The 17687-nt window shown below is 37.4% G+C and overlaps 1 protein-coding gene across 11 annotated transcripts in view; it reads left to right on the forward strand.

Moving 5' to 3' along the window:
- The first annotated feature begins 10992 nt into the window (after nt 1-10992).
- Osbpl6 (oxysterol binding protein like 6) overlaps nt 10993-17687 on the forward strand; it is a 76806-nt gene continuing 70111 nt past the window's right edge. For all 11 annotated transcript variants that reach the window (XM_040294522.2, XM_078017657.1, XM_040294526.2 and 8 more), the window contains exon 1: nt 10993-11234. In XM_040294522.2, the coding sequence (XP_040150456.1) occupies nt 11133-11234 (102 nt within the window). In that variant the 5' untranslated portion in view covers nt 10993-11132. The remainder of the gene's footprint in view (nt 11235-17687) is intronic.

Below are 17687 nucleotides of genomic sequence, written 5' to 3' on the forward strand. Positions count from 1 at the left end.
CCACAAAAAAAGAAAGGCAATGTGTTTCTATACAAGACTTTCACTACACCTGAGGTTAAAAAATGTCTTTGGAAGTATGGATATTCCTCAGAAAACTTGAAATGGAGCCACCATTTGACCCAGCTATCATTTTATACTCAAAGGACTTAAAATCAGCATACTGCAATGACACAGTCACATCAATGTATATAGCAGCTCAATTCACAATAGCCAAACTATGGAACCAACCTAGATGCTCTTCAAGAGATGAATGAATAAAGAAAATGTGGTATATATACATGATGGAATATTACTCAGCCATAAAGAAGAATGAAATTATGGCATTTGCAGGTGAATGGATGGTAAACTTCTGATAAGTAGAATTGCCCAAATTAAACTCTCCTTGAAAGGTAAATCTTGCTTAAATTACTATCAGTAATGCATTGGCTATTTATGTCTCCTGTGAATTGCCAAGACATGTTCTCTATCCACTTCTCTGTTATCATTTTTTAACTAATTCATAAGAATTTATTATATATTGAAAATACTAATGCAGGTTGTAAATGGTTTGAATATTTGATGAAACAGAATAAGCTTTCTCTCACTTTTCACCATTTTCCTGGTTAGGCTCACATTTACTCTTCCAGATAAATTTTATAACAATATCACCAAGTTCTTGAAAATTCCATTATGATTTTGGTAATGGTTCTATTAAATTGCATCAACATGTGGTTAACAAAAGTTTCATAATACTTAATTTAAAATTGAATTCAAATGTAAAATTCATATTTGTAGGATTCCTTCTTCAACCCTTCTTTCCCCCACTTCTGTGTCATTCCCCACCCATTGGAGTTGAAGTTTGCTCACAGAACATGGTCTAGGCGTACTATGACTCACTCACTGATTTGCTTATGAGCACACATTTGGGTAGTGCTTCTGTGTTGTGCTGGGCAGCAGTGAACCCACCTGTTCCTACATACAGAATGGCTCGTTCACAGACTGCAGCCAGGCAGCTTGTTTTCCTGCCTAGATCCATGAGCTGCTTTTCTCCATCATGCCCTTCCATCAGTTAGGAGTCTGCCTTCTGGGCTTCTACTCCCTATTCATTAAAAAGGGGACTGTGAAATTATCACCTGATAGTGATACTGAGATAATTAAACAAACAAATACTTGGACAGCACTGAAAACAGAAGGGAAAGCAACAGGGGTAACAGTTGTGGTGGTAGTTGTGTGCTCAAGAGGGATTCTTCATATGGATCCTATCAGAGCCTATAAAAATTCATGATATTACTTCTAGAAATTTTATGGCTTTATGAATTAAGTCTTTCATCCCCAAAATATTCCTTACTTGACAGGATTGGGTGTTTGGCGGTCTGCATTTTCTTTTATTAAATACTCAGTGTGACATTAAGACATATTAAACTATTTTTGTCTATCAGCTTTGTAGCAAGTAGCTTTCCTGAAAGCTATTTTTGTGTGTTGATTTTCATTTGATTCTCTCCGGTGTTTCAGATGGACGTTTTATTACTCATCAAACTGGCACTTTTAGGACACTGTTAACAGGGTAATAACTAGAATCACTCTACTGCGGATCTTAAAAGAAATGGTTTTACTAATGTTTCACACTTGAGTTGAGGCTGGATTTATGTGTGTATGTGTTTATACAGAAACACTACAAACATAAGGATACATATGCTTGTATTTTCTAGGAATTTTAAAAAATTGTGGAATGGATATTAAATGGATGATATGTTTTTTAAGTCAGTGTAATTGTAGAATATTTTGCCTTTGACTTATTATTTAGCTTTAGTTATTAGTTTATAGATTGTAACATTGATCTCATAGTTTGGTGTCTTCTATTCCATGATAGTGTACCTTTTATGACCTTATTTGTGTAATTATGTTTTCTTTTTTTCTTCATTGGTCTAGTCAGTACAATTGTTTTGTTAATTCAAAGAGATGTTTCATGGATTTTTCAACTCAACTATTTAAAATTTATTTCTGCTTTCTCTATAATGTCCTTTCTAATTTCATAAGTTATAAATATTAATTTGTTTTTATCTTTTCATGTTTATTAATGCAAATAATTAAGGCCATATTTTTCCTTTCATTATAGCTTTAGTTATACTCTACATGTAAAAGTATGTAATAGTCTCATATTGTTTTTTATATTTGGTTGTTTTTATCTTTAGTCTTTAACTTTAGAGTTTTTTGGAGAATTTATTTTATCACACATAGAGAGATGGAGGAGAGAGAAGGAAAGGGACAGAACTGAGTGTTTTTGGTTTTTACTTTTGTCTATTTTCAAATCTTCTGCAATATCAGTTTTATGTTTTCTTTAACCCAATGCATACATAGAAAAATATGTTTTCAAAAACCTCCTAGAATCAATTTTTAATTTTTTGAATTCTTCATATAATACCTATAAATTCAGCAATTTTTTTTCTTTCTTTCTCTCCTTCTTTCTTGAGAAGGAGAAGGAGGAGGAGGCTCATGGTTTCAGAAGTTTAGTCCATGATTGGCTGATTCCATAGCTCTAGGCCCAGGGTGAGACAGAACATCGTGATGGAAGGGCATGATGGAGAAAAGTAGCTTAGGACACTGCAAACAGGAAGCAGAGAGGGAGCTCCATTTATCAGGAGACAATATATAAACCCTCAAATAATGCCCCCAATAAACTATTTCCTGCAACCACACCCTACTTGCCTATAGTTAACACCCACTTAATCCACATCAATAGATTAGTCAACTGATTAGGTTATAACTTTTATAATCTAATTATTTCACCCCTGAAAATTCTTATATTGTCTCACACATGAGCTTTTGGGGAGAACCTCATACCTAAAGCATACCATTCCATTCCTGGCCCCCAAAGCTCATGCCCGTCTCACAGTGCAAAATACATTTAGTCTGTTTCTGAGAGTCTGCATAGCCTTAACAGTTTCAGCATGGTCCAGAAGTCCAAATCCAAAATCTCTTCTGAGACTTAAGGCAAATTCTTAGCTCTTTTCCCCTGTATAAAGATCAAAAGCAAGTTACATATGTCCGATATATAATTGCATAGGGTATTTCCATTCCAAAGTGAAGATACAGAGGTATAAAAGAAAGGATGGGACCAAAGCAAGACTGAAATTAAGCTGGGCAGACAAGTCTCGAAGTTCCATGTCAAGCATCTAGGGCACGTGGCATCATGATATTCTCTTCAGTGGGTTTCTCTAGCTCTGCCTCACAGCCTTTCTAGTTGCAGCCCACAGAGCCTCTTTCTTGGCTGGTTTCTGCACAATTCCTACAGCTTTCCTTGGCAGGTGTCCCATGTTACTGGCATTGCTTAATTTCAGGGGTCTCAAGTGCAACTTCAGCTTCCTTCTCCTGTCTTCATGCATCACTCTCCAGGGGCAATCCACAGACACATCAACCCTGCTGCACTTTGCCTTGCCTCTGATGCCTCCCTCTGAAGCCTCCTTAAGCCATAAGCATCCTGCATTCTTTCGGTACTAGTGCCATGTGGTTGATGCTAAAGTCTGTTACCTTCTGAGGCCAAGCCTCCATGGACCACAGCTGCAGCAGCCTCTGAGTGCCTGGGTGGCTGAGTATGGTGAAACAATATCCTAGGCCCCCCTGTGTAGGCAGGATTCCCCAGTGGTCTCTTCTCAAAAGATTTTTTTCTTTGATACCATTGAGCCTGAGGTGGGTGTAGTCTTGCCAATTCCTGAGATGCCCTAAAACCACCTTTCCTATTGTGTCTGAGAAAAGTATTTAGCATCTCTTTTGTGGCTATAATCTCTTTAACAATCACACCTTCCTTAACTCCAGTTTTATTCCTATTTTTCTAGCCAATCTGCAAGTTTCACAAGTCTTTCTTCTCCTGAGTATCACAATAAATTTGGGTAAAAACTGCCAGCAATGACCATGCCAATCCTTGCATGCTGGGCTACCTTGAAATTTCCTCCACCAGATTAATTAGTCTATCACCTTTAAATTCAGACTGACAAAAAAATCTCAGGACATAGGCAAAATGTAGATAACTTCTTTGCCAGAATGGCCTCTAGTCTGATTTCCAATAGAGTTCTTCATCTCCTCTGAAACCTCATGAGCCCAGTCTTTACTAACCCCAAACCTATTAACATTCTGGTCTATTGAGACCAGAATTGCCCACAAAGCTCTGCCAACAACAATATAAAACTTTTCCATCTTGTATCTCTAAACTTTTCAAAATTCCTTCCCCCACAAACCAACTCCAAAGACTTCTGAATCATTTAGTCAGGTTAGTCACAGCAACAACCACACTTCTCAGTAACAAGTAATGTTTTAGTCAGTTTTTCTGTCACTGTGATCAAGCCTGGGGAATAATAACACTTTGCAGCAGAAAAAGTTTGTTTGGGCTCTCGTTTCAAGGTTCAAAGATTGGCCAATTCCATAGCTCTGAGCCTGAGGTATGCTTTCATGGCAGAAGCAGGTAGGGGAAGAAAGAAGCTCAGGTCATGGCAAATATGAAGCAGAGAGGTTTTTCTTTAAAACTTTATTATTTTATTTTATGTTTTGCAGAATTGGGGATGGAACTCAGGGCCTTGTCCTTGCTAGGTTACAACCCCAGCTAGAGTCTCGCTTATTTTGAGTTGCTTTTAACTAATTTTGTCTGTGAACAAATGATCCTTTTAATTTCCAGATTGAATTCTTGTGTTCAGGAGTATTGGGATTTATTTCTTTTTCTTTTTTTAGTTATTATTCAGTGTTATTCTTATCTATTTTTTGTTCATCCTTATTTTCTTTCCCTTTTTGCTACTTGCAAGATGATTTCCTCAGTTTTGCTATTTTATCACCAACTATTTTTTCTGCAGAATCATCCTGTGCTTCATTAGTGTCTTTTTAGTTAGTGAACTTAAATTCTGATGTCATCATTTGTTTCCTTAGTTTCTTATCTAGGCCAGTTCCCATTGCATGTGAACCTGTCTTATCTCCTAATAAAAGATTCCATTTTAAGGGACAGCAGAAGAATGTAAAGCACTCTAAAGCTACCTCCCTCTTTCACTTAGGATCAACACTCCAAGTAAGCCTTCTGTCTTTTGCACATAAGAATTTTCTGTCCCCCTTTGGGGGAATAACTTTTCATAGATATTTAACATGTGTGATGGGGAAGAGGTAGTTCTTTTCTTTCTGTGAAATCTGCTCTTTGCCCAAAGATGATTTGTCCCAACTATACTTGGTTAGCATTCAAATTGTCCTCTTTAAATTCACCCTGGAGAAAGAACTGGGTGATGAAGGAAGTAGTTTCTCTTACTCAGTTAGTAAGGGTCTAAGAAGAGGCGGGAGGGAGTAGAGTCTTGGTCAGCAAAAATCAGAGAACTTGAGTCTTTGTACTTTTTCCCCCTTAGTTTTAGAAATGACTGATCATATCTGAGGTCAGCTTTGGGAGGGAAGATTTTGTATTTTGGGGATACACTGGGGCATGTCCATGATGTTCTTAAGAAGATTTTGTATTTTGGGGATACACTGGGGCATGTCCATGATGTTCTTAAGATGAAGAAAACAGTGAAGAGAAAAACTGGGCTATGTACTTGCTCTGAGAAAGCTCTTGCCACAGGGCAGATGTTTTCCCAGTGCCTCTTGCCTCTCTTCTCTCCAGTTTGGGAGACAAGAGTAGAACTCTCTGGCTTATCTTCTTAAAATTTACCCTTTTAATTTTAATTTTTTTCTCACCTGTGAGTTAATGATCATATATATGAAAGATTCCCATACCCTTCTTTTAAGAATTAATAAAATTCATTGCTCTTGAGATCTTTTTTGTGTTTGTTTTTGTTTTTTTTTTTTTACTCTGCAGTACAAGGGTGATATTTACACTGATGCCATCAATTGATAGGAATGCCCTGCCTCAGGTGGCTTGAATCTAAGACCTTCTCATGTTGTTCCTTCAAATTCTCTATAAAGAGTTATTCATTCAAAGACTGGAAAAAGACAAACTATCAAAAACTCAAATACTAACATAGCCTCTAGTGTTAAAATTGTAGACAGCTAGACCCTAACTTTACAAAGGCTCTATCTCAAACTGAGAAAAACCTAGCCAAGTTTTGATTAGGGCAAACCTTAGCTTCCCTTGAAGCAAAGGAACCTGCCTTTACAAAAAAAAAAAAAATGTTTTACAGTCTTTCAGGTGCTGCTTTTCATATAGTATTGTTCTTACACTTTCAGATTCCAGGTGGCCATGAGGGAAAGTGGTAGCAGCTCCTCTCCAATGCATCTAGCATCTAGAATCCAAATGTGGTTTTCAAAGACCCCTATGAAGTCACCAAATTAGAGAGAAGACTGGAATCTACAAAAATCTCAGTTTAATTTTTACTGTACCACTTACAGACATGCTAGAACCTCTATCATGATTTATAGAAACAAATAGAACTTTAAGAGGAGGATTATATATTTCAAATTACTGGCAAATATTATAGTCAGTAAAACCGTAAGAAAAGTCAGTATGCTGTCCAGGTAGATTATACATTATAAAGTGAAATAATAAAGCAAATTATAAAGTGAAAATTAGAAAAACTTCTCTCAAATTAGAAATATTTTTAAAACTCACCCTGATCATGACTAGAGAGACATATAATACAAAATGATACAAAGTCTGAATGTGAAAGAATAAATTGTCATCAGTCACTTGCAAACAAAAAAGGGAGCAAATGATACCAAATAAAGCAAAGAAGGGCCATAGTTATAATGATCAAAGTGAATATATAGCTTTTAAGAACTCTTCTGTGATAAATCTCATTGTTTCAAAATATACTGAATACAACTTAAAATGTTCCAATCAAAGAATGACTAAATATCTTGTGCTATCTTTGTTTAGTGGCCTGATCTGTACTGGTTAAGAAAGATGTTGATATTTCCTTGCTATAAGAAAAGCCAACAGTGATATATTATTGATTGAAAAATCATATTGCAGATATGTATCTATGTTATTCTTCTCCTTCTGTTAAATAGAACCAAAATGATAATAAAGGTTATCTGTGGGTGATGGAACTAGAGTCAATTCAAATATTTTCATCTGAATTTTTCCTCTTTTCCTGTGGTTTTTATAAGATATTATATACTATTATGCCCAAATACCCACGGCCTCTCCCACTGAGAGGGCTAATTTCATGCCTTATTGACCTCAGGTGGAGGTGACATGTTCTACCTACGAGTAAAAGCTTCAAAAAACCGTCCCATGGTTCTGCCGTGGCTCTTGTCCTTTGCTCTTGAGGGGTCTGCTCCATATGCCTGGGATAAAAAGAACCCTGAATAGGTCTGCAGCTGACCTAAAGGACAAGTAAATTGGCAGAAAATAAGTCTTTTTTGTAAGCCCCTGAGGGTTGGGGCTTCTTTTATGACCACATCACAACTTAGCCCAGGCTACAGAGTCCACAGTTTCATTTTTTTTTTTTTTTTTTGGACACATGTAAGTTGTGAGGCCTATGAACAACAAGTTCCAGAAGTTTTCCCTACCATTTTTTTGCTCTCATTAGGTACCTGGGTCATAAATCTGAGTTTTATGTCACTCAATGTAAATGCAAATGTTACAGCACATAGAAGACTTGTAGTGTTCCCACTGACATGAAGGAAGAATGATACAGAAAAATTAGGTGTTTGACTCGTTGCTGTTATTTTCAGCCACAATACTTTCTGAGTATAGTAATTATGTCGGTGTTGACTTTAAAGTTTATGGTCTTGGGTTTAGAAGATTGGCTAGGCACGTTGTAAAAATGTACTTCAACAGAGATGAAATAAGTATTTTTTTAATGTTATAGAATTCTTTCACTCTAGGAATAAGGAATGAGTGGATGAAAACTTCTAACAGATTTAGGCTTACTTTATAATACATTTTGAAATAGAGTAGGTGATCAAACACTTGATTGATAATTAGATAGAATGACCTTTAAAGATCATTCAAATTTATATTAGCTGCTTCTTCTTCTTCTCCTTCTTTTTAATCTTAGGTTCTTAGAACACTTTTTTTTTTTTAAAAAAGACCCAAAATTAATAGAAACAATAGTAACCTTAAAACCAAATCTTAGAATGAGTTAAATTCATTTACTCATATTTTCTTTCTTCATTTTGACAATATTCAACATATTCATAATTGTAATTAGACCAAAATGTTGCCCTTTCATCATAAACAAGTTACCCTGAAAATGTCATGTTAAATTAAAAACAAAAATCATGGTGTTAGCATTGGTATTAATGAGGCAAGTGCAGTTGGATGCAGTTTAAAAAAAAAAAAGTTCAGCAGAGGAAATGTAGCTCAGATTGAATTTACTTGCAAGTAGATAACAGTTTAATGAGTTGGGTTGTTTCAGCCTCATCCCTTGGGGGCACTTGAACACATCACAAAACCACTGTAGTTTTGGCTCAAGTGTCAACATCTACTTATAAAATGTCTTGGACCATAAAGCCAAGTACTTCAACTCAAGGATCTGGTCGTGTCTTGCTTTCTGTTTCTTGGCACCAGATCTAGGTTCCAGAAACTTTACTCACATTCATTAGACTGCCTTCATAAAACAAAGAGATTAGGTGATCATCTATCAAGTGTTGGCCTATTTCTGCTTTTTGCTCACACAAGATGAAGTTTCTTCTCTAGCCAAAAGAGCTCTGTAGCTCCTTACATTTATATGGCTCCAAAGACTAGTTTTGTTTCAAGAGAGAGTCTCCAATTTGGAGGATAAGTAGCTTTTATTTTTCCTGTGTTGACAGTGAATTAAAGAGGTAAAAAAAGATTACAAGTTTTAGTCATTAGAATGCCCAGTTTTCCCAGTTTATAAAAATTCCCTCTTAATTATTGGAATTGTTCTTTTAATTATTCTCTAAAATCAGGTAATCATTAAAACCCAGATTAACACATTTAAGATCACATAATCCATTAACATAATGTTTCACATTTTAAAAATCTGAAACTATAGACCTGTATGAAATTAAATTTATTTGCACATGAATAATGTACATGTTTACACATAAATCACTGGATATATTTGTATCATGAACATGATCTATTAAACATTTATGTCTCCAGCCTAGATTTCTCTGAACTGTAGACCTATGTTTCCAGGTATTCATCTCCGTTTGAAGCCCTTCGTGATGTCTCAAACTCAGCATGCCTGAAAGCATACTCTTGACCTTCCTGTCAATCCTATATTTCTTTTGACTATTTCTTGCTTAGGATACCAGTAATGTGACAGTCATTGGACCCTCCCTTTTCCCTCTGCCCAATCAGTCACGGTGTGAAGGACTCGGTGTTGAGTTTCCTTCATCTACTCTAATCCATAATCTCTTGGTTTGAGACTTCCTCAATTTCATTTTCCTTATGATTGCCAAAGTAACCTTTTACTAACATAAATCTGGATATGCCATACCCCTTATGCTGCTTCTGTTTATGGTACTTAAAATGCTGATGTTGGGACTAGGGTTGTAGCTCAGTGATAGCTCACTTGCCTCAGATGTCTGAGGCACTAGGTTCAATCCTCAGCACCACATAAAAATAAATAAATAAAATAAAGTTATTGTGTCCATCTACAACTAAAAAATATATATTTTTAGAAAATGCTGATATTTTTGTCCTTTGGCATTGCAATAACAGAGTAACCATAACTGGGTAACTTATAAAGAACACAGATTTCTTTTGCACTGCCCCAGAGGCTGGAAAGTCCAAGAATAAGGTACTGGCAGGTTAGGACCCAGACTCTCTGCTTTCAAGATGGCACCTTGAACATTGTGTCCCCTGGAAGGGAAAATGCCATGTCCTCACAATAGAAGAGAAAAATAAATAAATAAATAAAAGGACCCATTCCCACAGACCCTTTTCATAGTGCCATTAAATCCATTCATGAAACAGAGTCCTCATGGCCTGAATACCTCCTTTTAGGTACCACCTTTCAGTACTGTTGCCTTGGGGATTAAGTCCAACATAGGCACTTTGGGGGACACATTCAGATAATAACAGCCACCAAGGCCTCCAGGGCCCTGCAGGACTGACCTTTGCCTGTCATTGACCATCATATCACCAACATATCAGTGTGCTGTAACCATACTGGCAACCACTCATTCCTTAATTGTGCCATGCTTAACCTACTTAACTCATCCTTTGGATCTCAGCTCTGATTTCAATCTGTAGATACTTGTGAGCAATTTGTTTGAGAGTCACAGGTAGCCCATGCTGTAGTTTTGAAGTACAAATATCTGTGGATATGTGTTGTGTTAGTCATTTTCCCATCATTAAAACAAAATACACCAGAAACTTAACCTATAAAGGAAAAAGGTTTGTTTTGGCTCACAGTGTTAGATTCCCATCCACAATCAGTCAGACCTATTGCTTTTAATCCTCTAGTGGGGATGCAGATGGCTGAACAAAGTGCTTAACCTCATGGTCAGGAAGCAAAAGAGAAAGAAGAAGGGCGTGTCTGCAATGACCTAAGGACCTCTCATGAGGCCCCACCTCCTGCAGGTCCTACCATCTCCTCTAGTGCCATCCTGAGGACCAAAACCTGTAACACATGTGCTTTTGAGAGACATTCAACATTCAAACTATATAATGTGCATTTGTCTTTCACAAATGCTGAATCAGAATAGGCACATAATGTATCAACCCCTTTATAAATGACTGTTTTGTGTTGGATTTAACTGTGACATATATGATATGGCCAAACTAAACAAAACACAAAATGGACTAAGCTATTATAATCTATTTGGTAAAGGTCATTAAAATTACTGAGGAAGAAGCTGGTGTACTTTGGCAGTAGGGTCTAGAATATAAAAATTATAATCTGCTTTAAAGAGAATGGAAGAGAAGAATGTGACTTTAGCAGAATAATTTATTCCCATTTCCTTGTTGACCGGCCTTCATTACAATGAACACTTTTATCCTCCACCTTAAAATCCTATTTCCTATTGTGTCAAAGTTCTTTCTCTTACTAATACAGAATATTTTTTACTAATTGTAGTGATTTAAATTTATTTTTTAAAATTAATGAAACTTTGTTGTGCTTTCAGGTGGTTTGGACAACCTCAGTATTTGCCTGCTGTCTCCTAGTCAACCGTGCTTCATGCAATGGAATGAAGCTGAAAAATCACCTGCTTTATTGTGAATCTGAAGGAAGATTGGGATGATCTCAAGTAACTAGACTCTAACTGCAGCGATGAGTTCAGACGAGAAGGGTGTGTCGCCTGCTCATAAAACATCCACTCCAACCCATAGAAGTGCCTCCTCTTCAACATCCTCCCAGAGGGACAGTAGGCAGGTAAGAGAAGACTAGAAAGTGCATTTTGTTGTTTTATACAAGTATACTATCCTTAGGATTGGATGGGATTGCTGATTAATTCCAAATTTTTTGTGAAGTCTTTCATTCCACAAGAAACTCATTGTTTTCTATGAATACGTCTGATGATGTCATGAAGCTCCTTCTCTTGCTTTTTGTCATTTAAGACCCTTTTTTTAGAATGCAGACTACAGAGCCCCTAGGAGGCCCTCTGTTGTCTTCTTGTTGTCTATACCTTCACAGAGATCTTGCTATTTGCTCTCTTTCTTCATTCTTGAAGGTGGAAGAGGCTCTATGAACCCACAGAGGACCTCTTTCTCTGAAGCTCTCACTGTCTGCCAAGTTCTAACCTCTGTTTGGTGTTCTGTGGAATCTGGTAGATTCAGGGATTTGGTTACAAATGAAATTGAAATATCAGTCAATGAGAATGCAACAATTTTAAAAGACAACAGAGAAAGTAAACTGTCCTTGCTTGATTATGGTAGAAAACATCCTTTTTCCCATTCGAGGCAATTACTTAAGTTATTTTTATTTACAGAGTCATTTCATTACTATTTTCATGACTTCCCTGCTGCCAGGGTTTTATGGGGATTGATCCTATGAATTCTGTTCATTGTCACAACAGTGTTGTTTTAGCTGGCACAGATCCGAGAATAAATATTTTCCATTATTGTCTTGTGAGAGTATTTTAGTCGTGTAACTAGAAATTCAAGTTAACATTTTATGAAAACTTTCCATCAGGACAACTTTCAGTTAGTGAATATTCTTGCAGAATCTCTAATCCCCACCCCAATTTACATGCTCAAAGCATATTTTCTAGAAGTGTCTGTATCAGTTACTAATAGTCCATTGTATATGTGGATTTTTGTATAACCAGTTCAGATGTGAATTCATTCCTCTAGATAGTGGGAATGCATGTGGGGGTGCTGTTAAAGTAGCTGTCAGTTTCAAACCCTCCCAGCACTCCTCCTTCCATGTCTAGCAAGAAGTTCCAGGAGAAACTGTAAGCATTGGAGATTCTTTATGTCTTTCAGAAGTGCTAAGGCAGTTATTTCTACTACAGAGTCTTGGGGCATTTATGACAGTGGTGTCTTTTGTTGCTGAGCTCAGAGGACACCTGTATTCTGTTACTTAGAAGCAATTGTACCATTAACTGAATCTGTGATTACACATAGTTATATTAGTTATTACACTGCATTTGTAGAGCCAAAGAAAGTTAGAGTATCATGAATTGAAAACACTTGTATATTAAATAGCCACTGCATATTAAGACGTTTTCTAGGTTTGCAAATCCAGTCGACCCTTCACCCTGTTCTTTCTTGTTATGCCTTCTCCATTTTTCCCTTGTCCTGGTCATATACATTGAGAGGTTTTTTAAGCAGCATGATCTTCCTGGCTGCTACAGGAAGAAAATAATTGATGCAGCTCACCCTGGAGACCTTATAAATGGAAAAGACTGGCGGCTGCTGTTATTGATCTGCCTGTTGCACCTGCTCCAGGGTCACCATACAAAACAGGAGGAAGAACCAAGACTTTGGTCTGCCAAAGGGAGCACAAACATGGAATGTGTGACTCCTGAGTGCTTGTGAGTGGAAAGTTTGAGAATGGGATGGGAAAGAAAGTAGCCCCTAATTTATTATCCTAATTTAGACAAGAGACAGTGTGCAAATAGTTTTTTGTTTTTTTTTTTTTTTTTTTAAGGAGAAAATTTACTTTCTTTCCTGTTTGTCTCAGCAGCTGGAAACTCTCTCAAATACTTTCTCTTCTGGTTCCTTCCTGACTCCTGTTTTGTATCTGCCCATTTCCCCCAAGGAGGAGAATAATAAGAAAGAATAATTACAGTTCTGTTTTTCTTTCTCTGCCTCAATCACTACCTAAAACTCAGGATGAACTTACTGAGCTCCAAGTGATCCTGTGATGTGCTGTGGATCAATGCCGTATCTTTCTCCTTTGCTTCTCCCATTGATCCTTTCTTCCTCTATAACATCACCATTTCCTTGTGTTCCCACTGTCAGCTCCTGAGCCCAGACTCATCACGCCTTCCCAGGGTCTGCAAGCATTCTTGCCTCACCATCCCCCTCTTGATCTTATCATTTCACATTTCCTGAATATGGCAGGTTCATGTTCAAATATATAATTATTTATACAGTTACCTATACAAGTATCCCATGACCACCATGATCTGGTCCAGTCTTATATCCCATTTTCCCCCTAACTGGCACAATTTTGTCTGCTCATGGTTCTTGAGCCTGTCCCATCTCCATCTCTGCCATGTCCTTCCTTCATGGAATTCCCACTGCCCTTCTGGCTGCTTGATGCCTCCCTCTGCATCAAGGACCAGCTCATGTGATACTTCCACTTGCCACTCAAACTCACATTACCTTCTCCCTTTTCTGAACTTCCATAGAACCTTTTCACGACATTTGACATTTTTGTATTGTTTACACATCCTTTTATGTATTGATCTCCTCAACTGTTTGGGAGCTCTTTTCTACAGTTTATGTACTCTTATTCTTCAGAGACAGCTTTTTATGCACCTCAATGTGTGTGTGTGTGTGTGTGTGTGTGTGTGTGTGTGTGTGTGTTGCTGGGGATTGAATCCAGAGCTTTGTATGTGCTAGGCATGTGCTCTACCACTGAGCTGTATCCCCAGCCCTGCACCTCAAATGTTTTAATATACCCTGGAGGATATTTTTAAAGACCTGCAACAATGTCTTTTTATTGCAAAATTTCCATTCCAGATTTATTTGTCTTCTCTTCTTCCTTCCTCATGGATAAATAAAACAAAGAACATCTGTGCACAGTAGTGGTTGGCTATCCTTCCTGCCACTAAGTTACTTAACATAGCAGCGGAAAAAGGGAGAGAAGTTGGGACATGAAGTGACTCAGTGCCCCTGTGATTTCACTAAATGTTTCTTCACCAGTGATAGGGTCAAGACTCCACTTAGCATTTAACAAGCTAGAAGACGTCAGTAATTGTTCCACTTATGGTTTACTCAAGTCTAAACATATATGTTAGGACATCTAACAAAATTGTGTGTGTGTGATCAAATGACTTACAAGCCACAATAAATATATACACCATGAAATCTTCAAAGAGGTTATGAAGGAGCTGATTAGACCTCTAGTACTTACCCTTAAGCCAGCATTCCCCAAAGTCATTACCAAGTCACATCTCTTCAGAGGTATGAAGAGTTCTCCTGTCCAGTAGATTGAAAAACGCTAAACAAAATCTCTTTTGTAATGTGCATTAAAAAATTAAGGACAATGATAAGTGCTGAAGTAAGACCTTTCTTTAATTGAACTCTTCTAGAATTTAGTAGATTATGAAATCTTTTTTTTTTCCTCTAAGATTTGGTTGTTAAAAATCCAGATTTTTTTTTGCTACTAAAAACTAAAATAAAGATCAGTAGAGTGGATGGAAGGACATGGGGAGGGAGGAGGAGAGAGCAAGAGAAAGTACTGGGGACTGAATTAGAGCAAATTACATTTTATACTTTTATAATTATGTCAAAATGAATCCTAATGTTTATATAACTAAAAAGAATCAATAAAAAAATTGAAAGAACCTAAGGGCCTGCAGCCCATATCCTTAATGGGCAGTACAAGTCTGGGCTACATCAGTAATGGCTTCTGGTTTAGAGGGGGCATTTACTTTCTGATAGGCCACAGTTCTCACCTGTCCTTATTGATTTCAATGCTTATTTATGTTGACTACCTGGGTCCATAAAACATTTGGACTTGTGAACCCTGATCCTGGATGTCAGTAGATCCATCGTGGTAATATTTAACTTATCCAGGGAAATCTCCACTTGGGTGTTAAGAAGACATCTCACACTTAATGTGTCTAAGACTGAACTCTTAGTTTTCCTCTCCTGTCTGCTCCTTTCCAGTTTTCACTCTCAAAAAATGACAACTCTGTTCTTTCAGTTGGTGTGCCCCCAAGCCCAGGAATCACCCTTTGTTTATGTATTTCACAATCTGCTTCCAAACCACCAGAAAATCCTATAGATTTTATCTTCAGGATATACCCAGATTCTTACTGCTCCATACCACCTCCTCCCCTACCACCCTGCTCTGAGCCACCATAATTTTTTTTCTTTTTTTTTTTATTGTTGGTTGTTCAAAACATTACATAGTTCTTGATATATCATATTTCACACTTTGATTCAAGTGGGTTATGAACTCCCATTTTTACCCCGTATACAGATTGCAGAATCACATCAGTTACACTTCCATTGATTTACATATTGCCATACTAGTGTCTGTTGTATTCTGCTGCCTTTCCTATCCTCTACTATCCCCCCTCCCCTCCCCTCCCCTCCCCTCTCACCATAATTTTTCACCTGTACTATTGCTGTAGTTTTCTACCTGGTCTCCCTGCTTCTACCCTTGCCCAACATGCAGATCATTTTTTATGGAGCAGAATATTCCTTTCAAAATGTTAAGTCAGATCAAACTACTTCTCTGTACAAAGCCTCCAGTAACTTCCCATCTGTCTCCAAATAATAACTGAATTGTTGACTGCTGTCATTTCTAACCTGGTTTGCCTAACTCTGATTCCCATCTCCTCCCATGTTCCCTTTCAGTTGGCTCTCTCCAATATGCTCCTCAGATATGCCAAACATGTTCCCATCTCAGGACCTTTGCATTTTTTTGCTCCCCTCTCCTAGCTAGGTTTTCCTCCAGCCATCCCTGGCTTGCCCATACACTTAAGCAAGTTTTCAAATGTACTCTCTTTGGGTAGCCTGCCCTGCTCTCCCTAAATGTCCTCATCACTCACTATCTACTTTGCTGAGTTTATTTTACTCAAAGCACTAATCACCACTGGTATGGTATATCTCTGGTTATATATTTCTTTCTCTGTTTATGTCTTACTTACTGAGAATGTAAGTAAGTTCCATGAAAACAAGGTTTTATTTATTCAATAATGTATCCCTAGCCCCTTGTACTCATGCTGTGTGTATGGTGAGCATGCATATGGTCAGCTCAATATAAATTTGAATAAGTGAATGAAGAGTTGGCATGGAGGGGAGATTATAAACCAGGCTCCAGATGCCTGGATAGCTGTGGAGGAATTATCATGCAATCAAGAGACAACAGCAAGAAGGGAAAGTGGCAGAGCAGAGAGTTCCAAGTCTCACAGTGCTGGATTGGAGGAGTAGAAGGATTATCCCCAGGTCGCAGAAGGGAGCTGATAGCTCAGACTCTTCCACCTGCCTGACAGTGTGTGTGGGTGGGGGGTGGGGGGACAAATGACTGAGGTGTGTGAAGGAAATGGTGTCAGACAAAAGCAAAGATTTGGGAGCATTCTGCACATATGTGAAGAATATTGGTAAGAATGGGAGGTAATCTATTTTTAAAACTGGGGTAATTGTTGCCTAGTCAATCATGGTACTTATCTTATGGTAATGGTTTATAATAGGGTCATTATGTTTGTGACCCCTTGACTGCATTTTGTTTTTATGATTATTTTTATACTTTCATATTTTGGAGAATTTTTTAAAAAATATAATGCCTGAGATCACCCTGTGAAGCAGTTTCAGGAGTTCTGAGTTCAGGTCCAAAAATTTGCATTTTGAAAAACAAGACTTGCGTTTGAAGCAATTATTATTTTTTATTTGTATTATCATTGAGACATACCAGAAAATCAGATGCAGTGGCACTATGAATGTAGGGATTGGAATGCATAATTTCTAGATGATGGCGCCTACTCTGAGTGAATTATCACAGTGCCACCAGATTAGGTCTTATAAATCCTTGAGTCAGTCTTTTTTGTTACATAAATCAAGAGAGAAATGCCAGCCATTCTTTATAATTATTTAGAGTTTGCTGAAGCTCAGAGATCATAAAATAAAGTATATTTTAAGGAAAAAATTTATAAATAAGAGACTGGTAATTAATCTTCTTGCCAGTTTTTAATCCAGTATCATGATCAGTCCTTAACAATTACAGAAGATTTTGAGTAAGTGGGTATCCAAAATTTTTCCTATATCTGATCAAGAGCAAACTCATTTCAAAACCAACAGTGGCCTATTCAGTTAATGCCCACTGATAGCATGTGAAGGCCATCTCAAGAAGGGATTTCATGGGACTGTCGGCTGGCGTAACCTGACTAGTAACAGGATCACCTGGTCTGATAACAGCAGCATCTTCTGTACATGCCACTTGCATTATAAGAGAAACAGTGCCTAGAAAACCAGAGAGTAAAAAATGTTCCTTGTTACCATCTATACTTTATGAACAAGATTTTCATGACAAGTTTTTATGACAAACAGTTTAAATATATCTCTCAGCATATCTGTGAACTGAGTGGGATGATGCCCCCGGAGCATCATCTTCAAATAGCTTTGTTAAATGAAATTACCAAATTGCTGCTCTGAAACAGGGTCTCTCTCTGCTGAATCTGAAACTTATTTCCATCTTTGCATTGTG

Source organism: Ictidomys tridecemlineatus, chromosome 7, assembly GCF_052094955.1.
Source record: "Ictidomys tridecemlineatus isolate mIctTri1 chromosome 7, mIctTri1.hap1, whole genome shotgun sequence".
Classification (NCBI taxonomy): Eukaryota; Metazoa; Chordata; class Mammalia; order Rodentia; family Sciuridae; genus Ictidomys; species Ictidomys tridecemlineatus.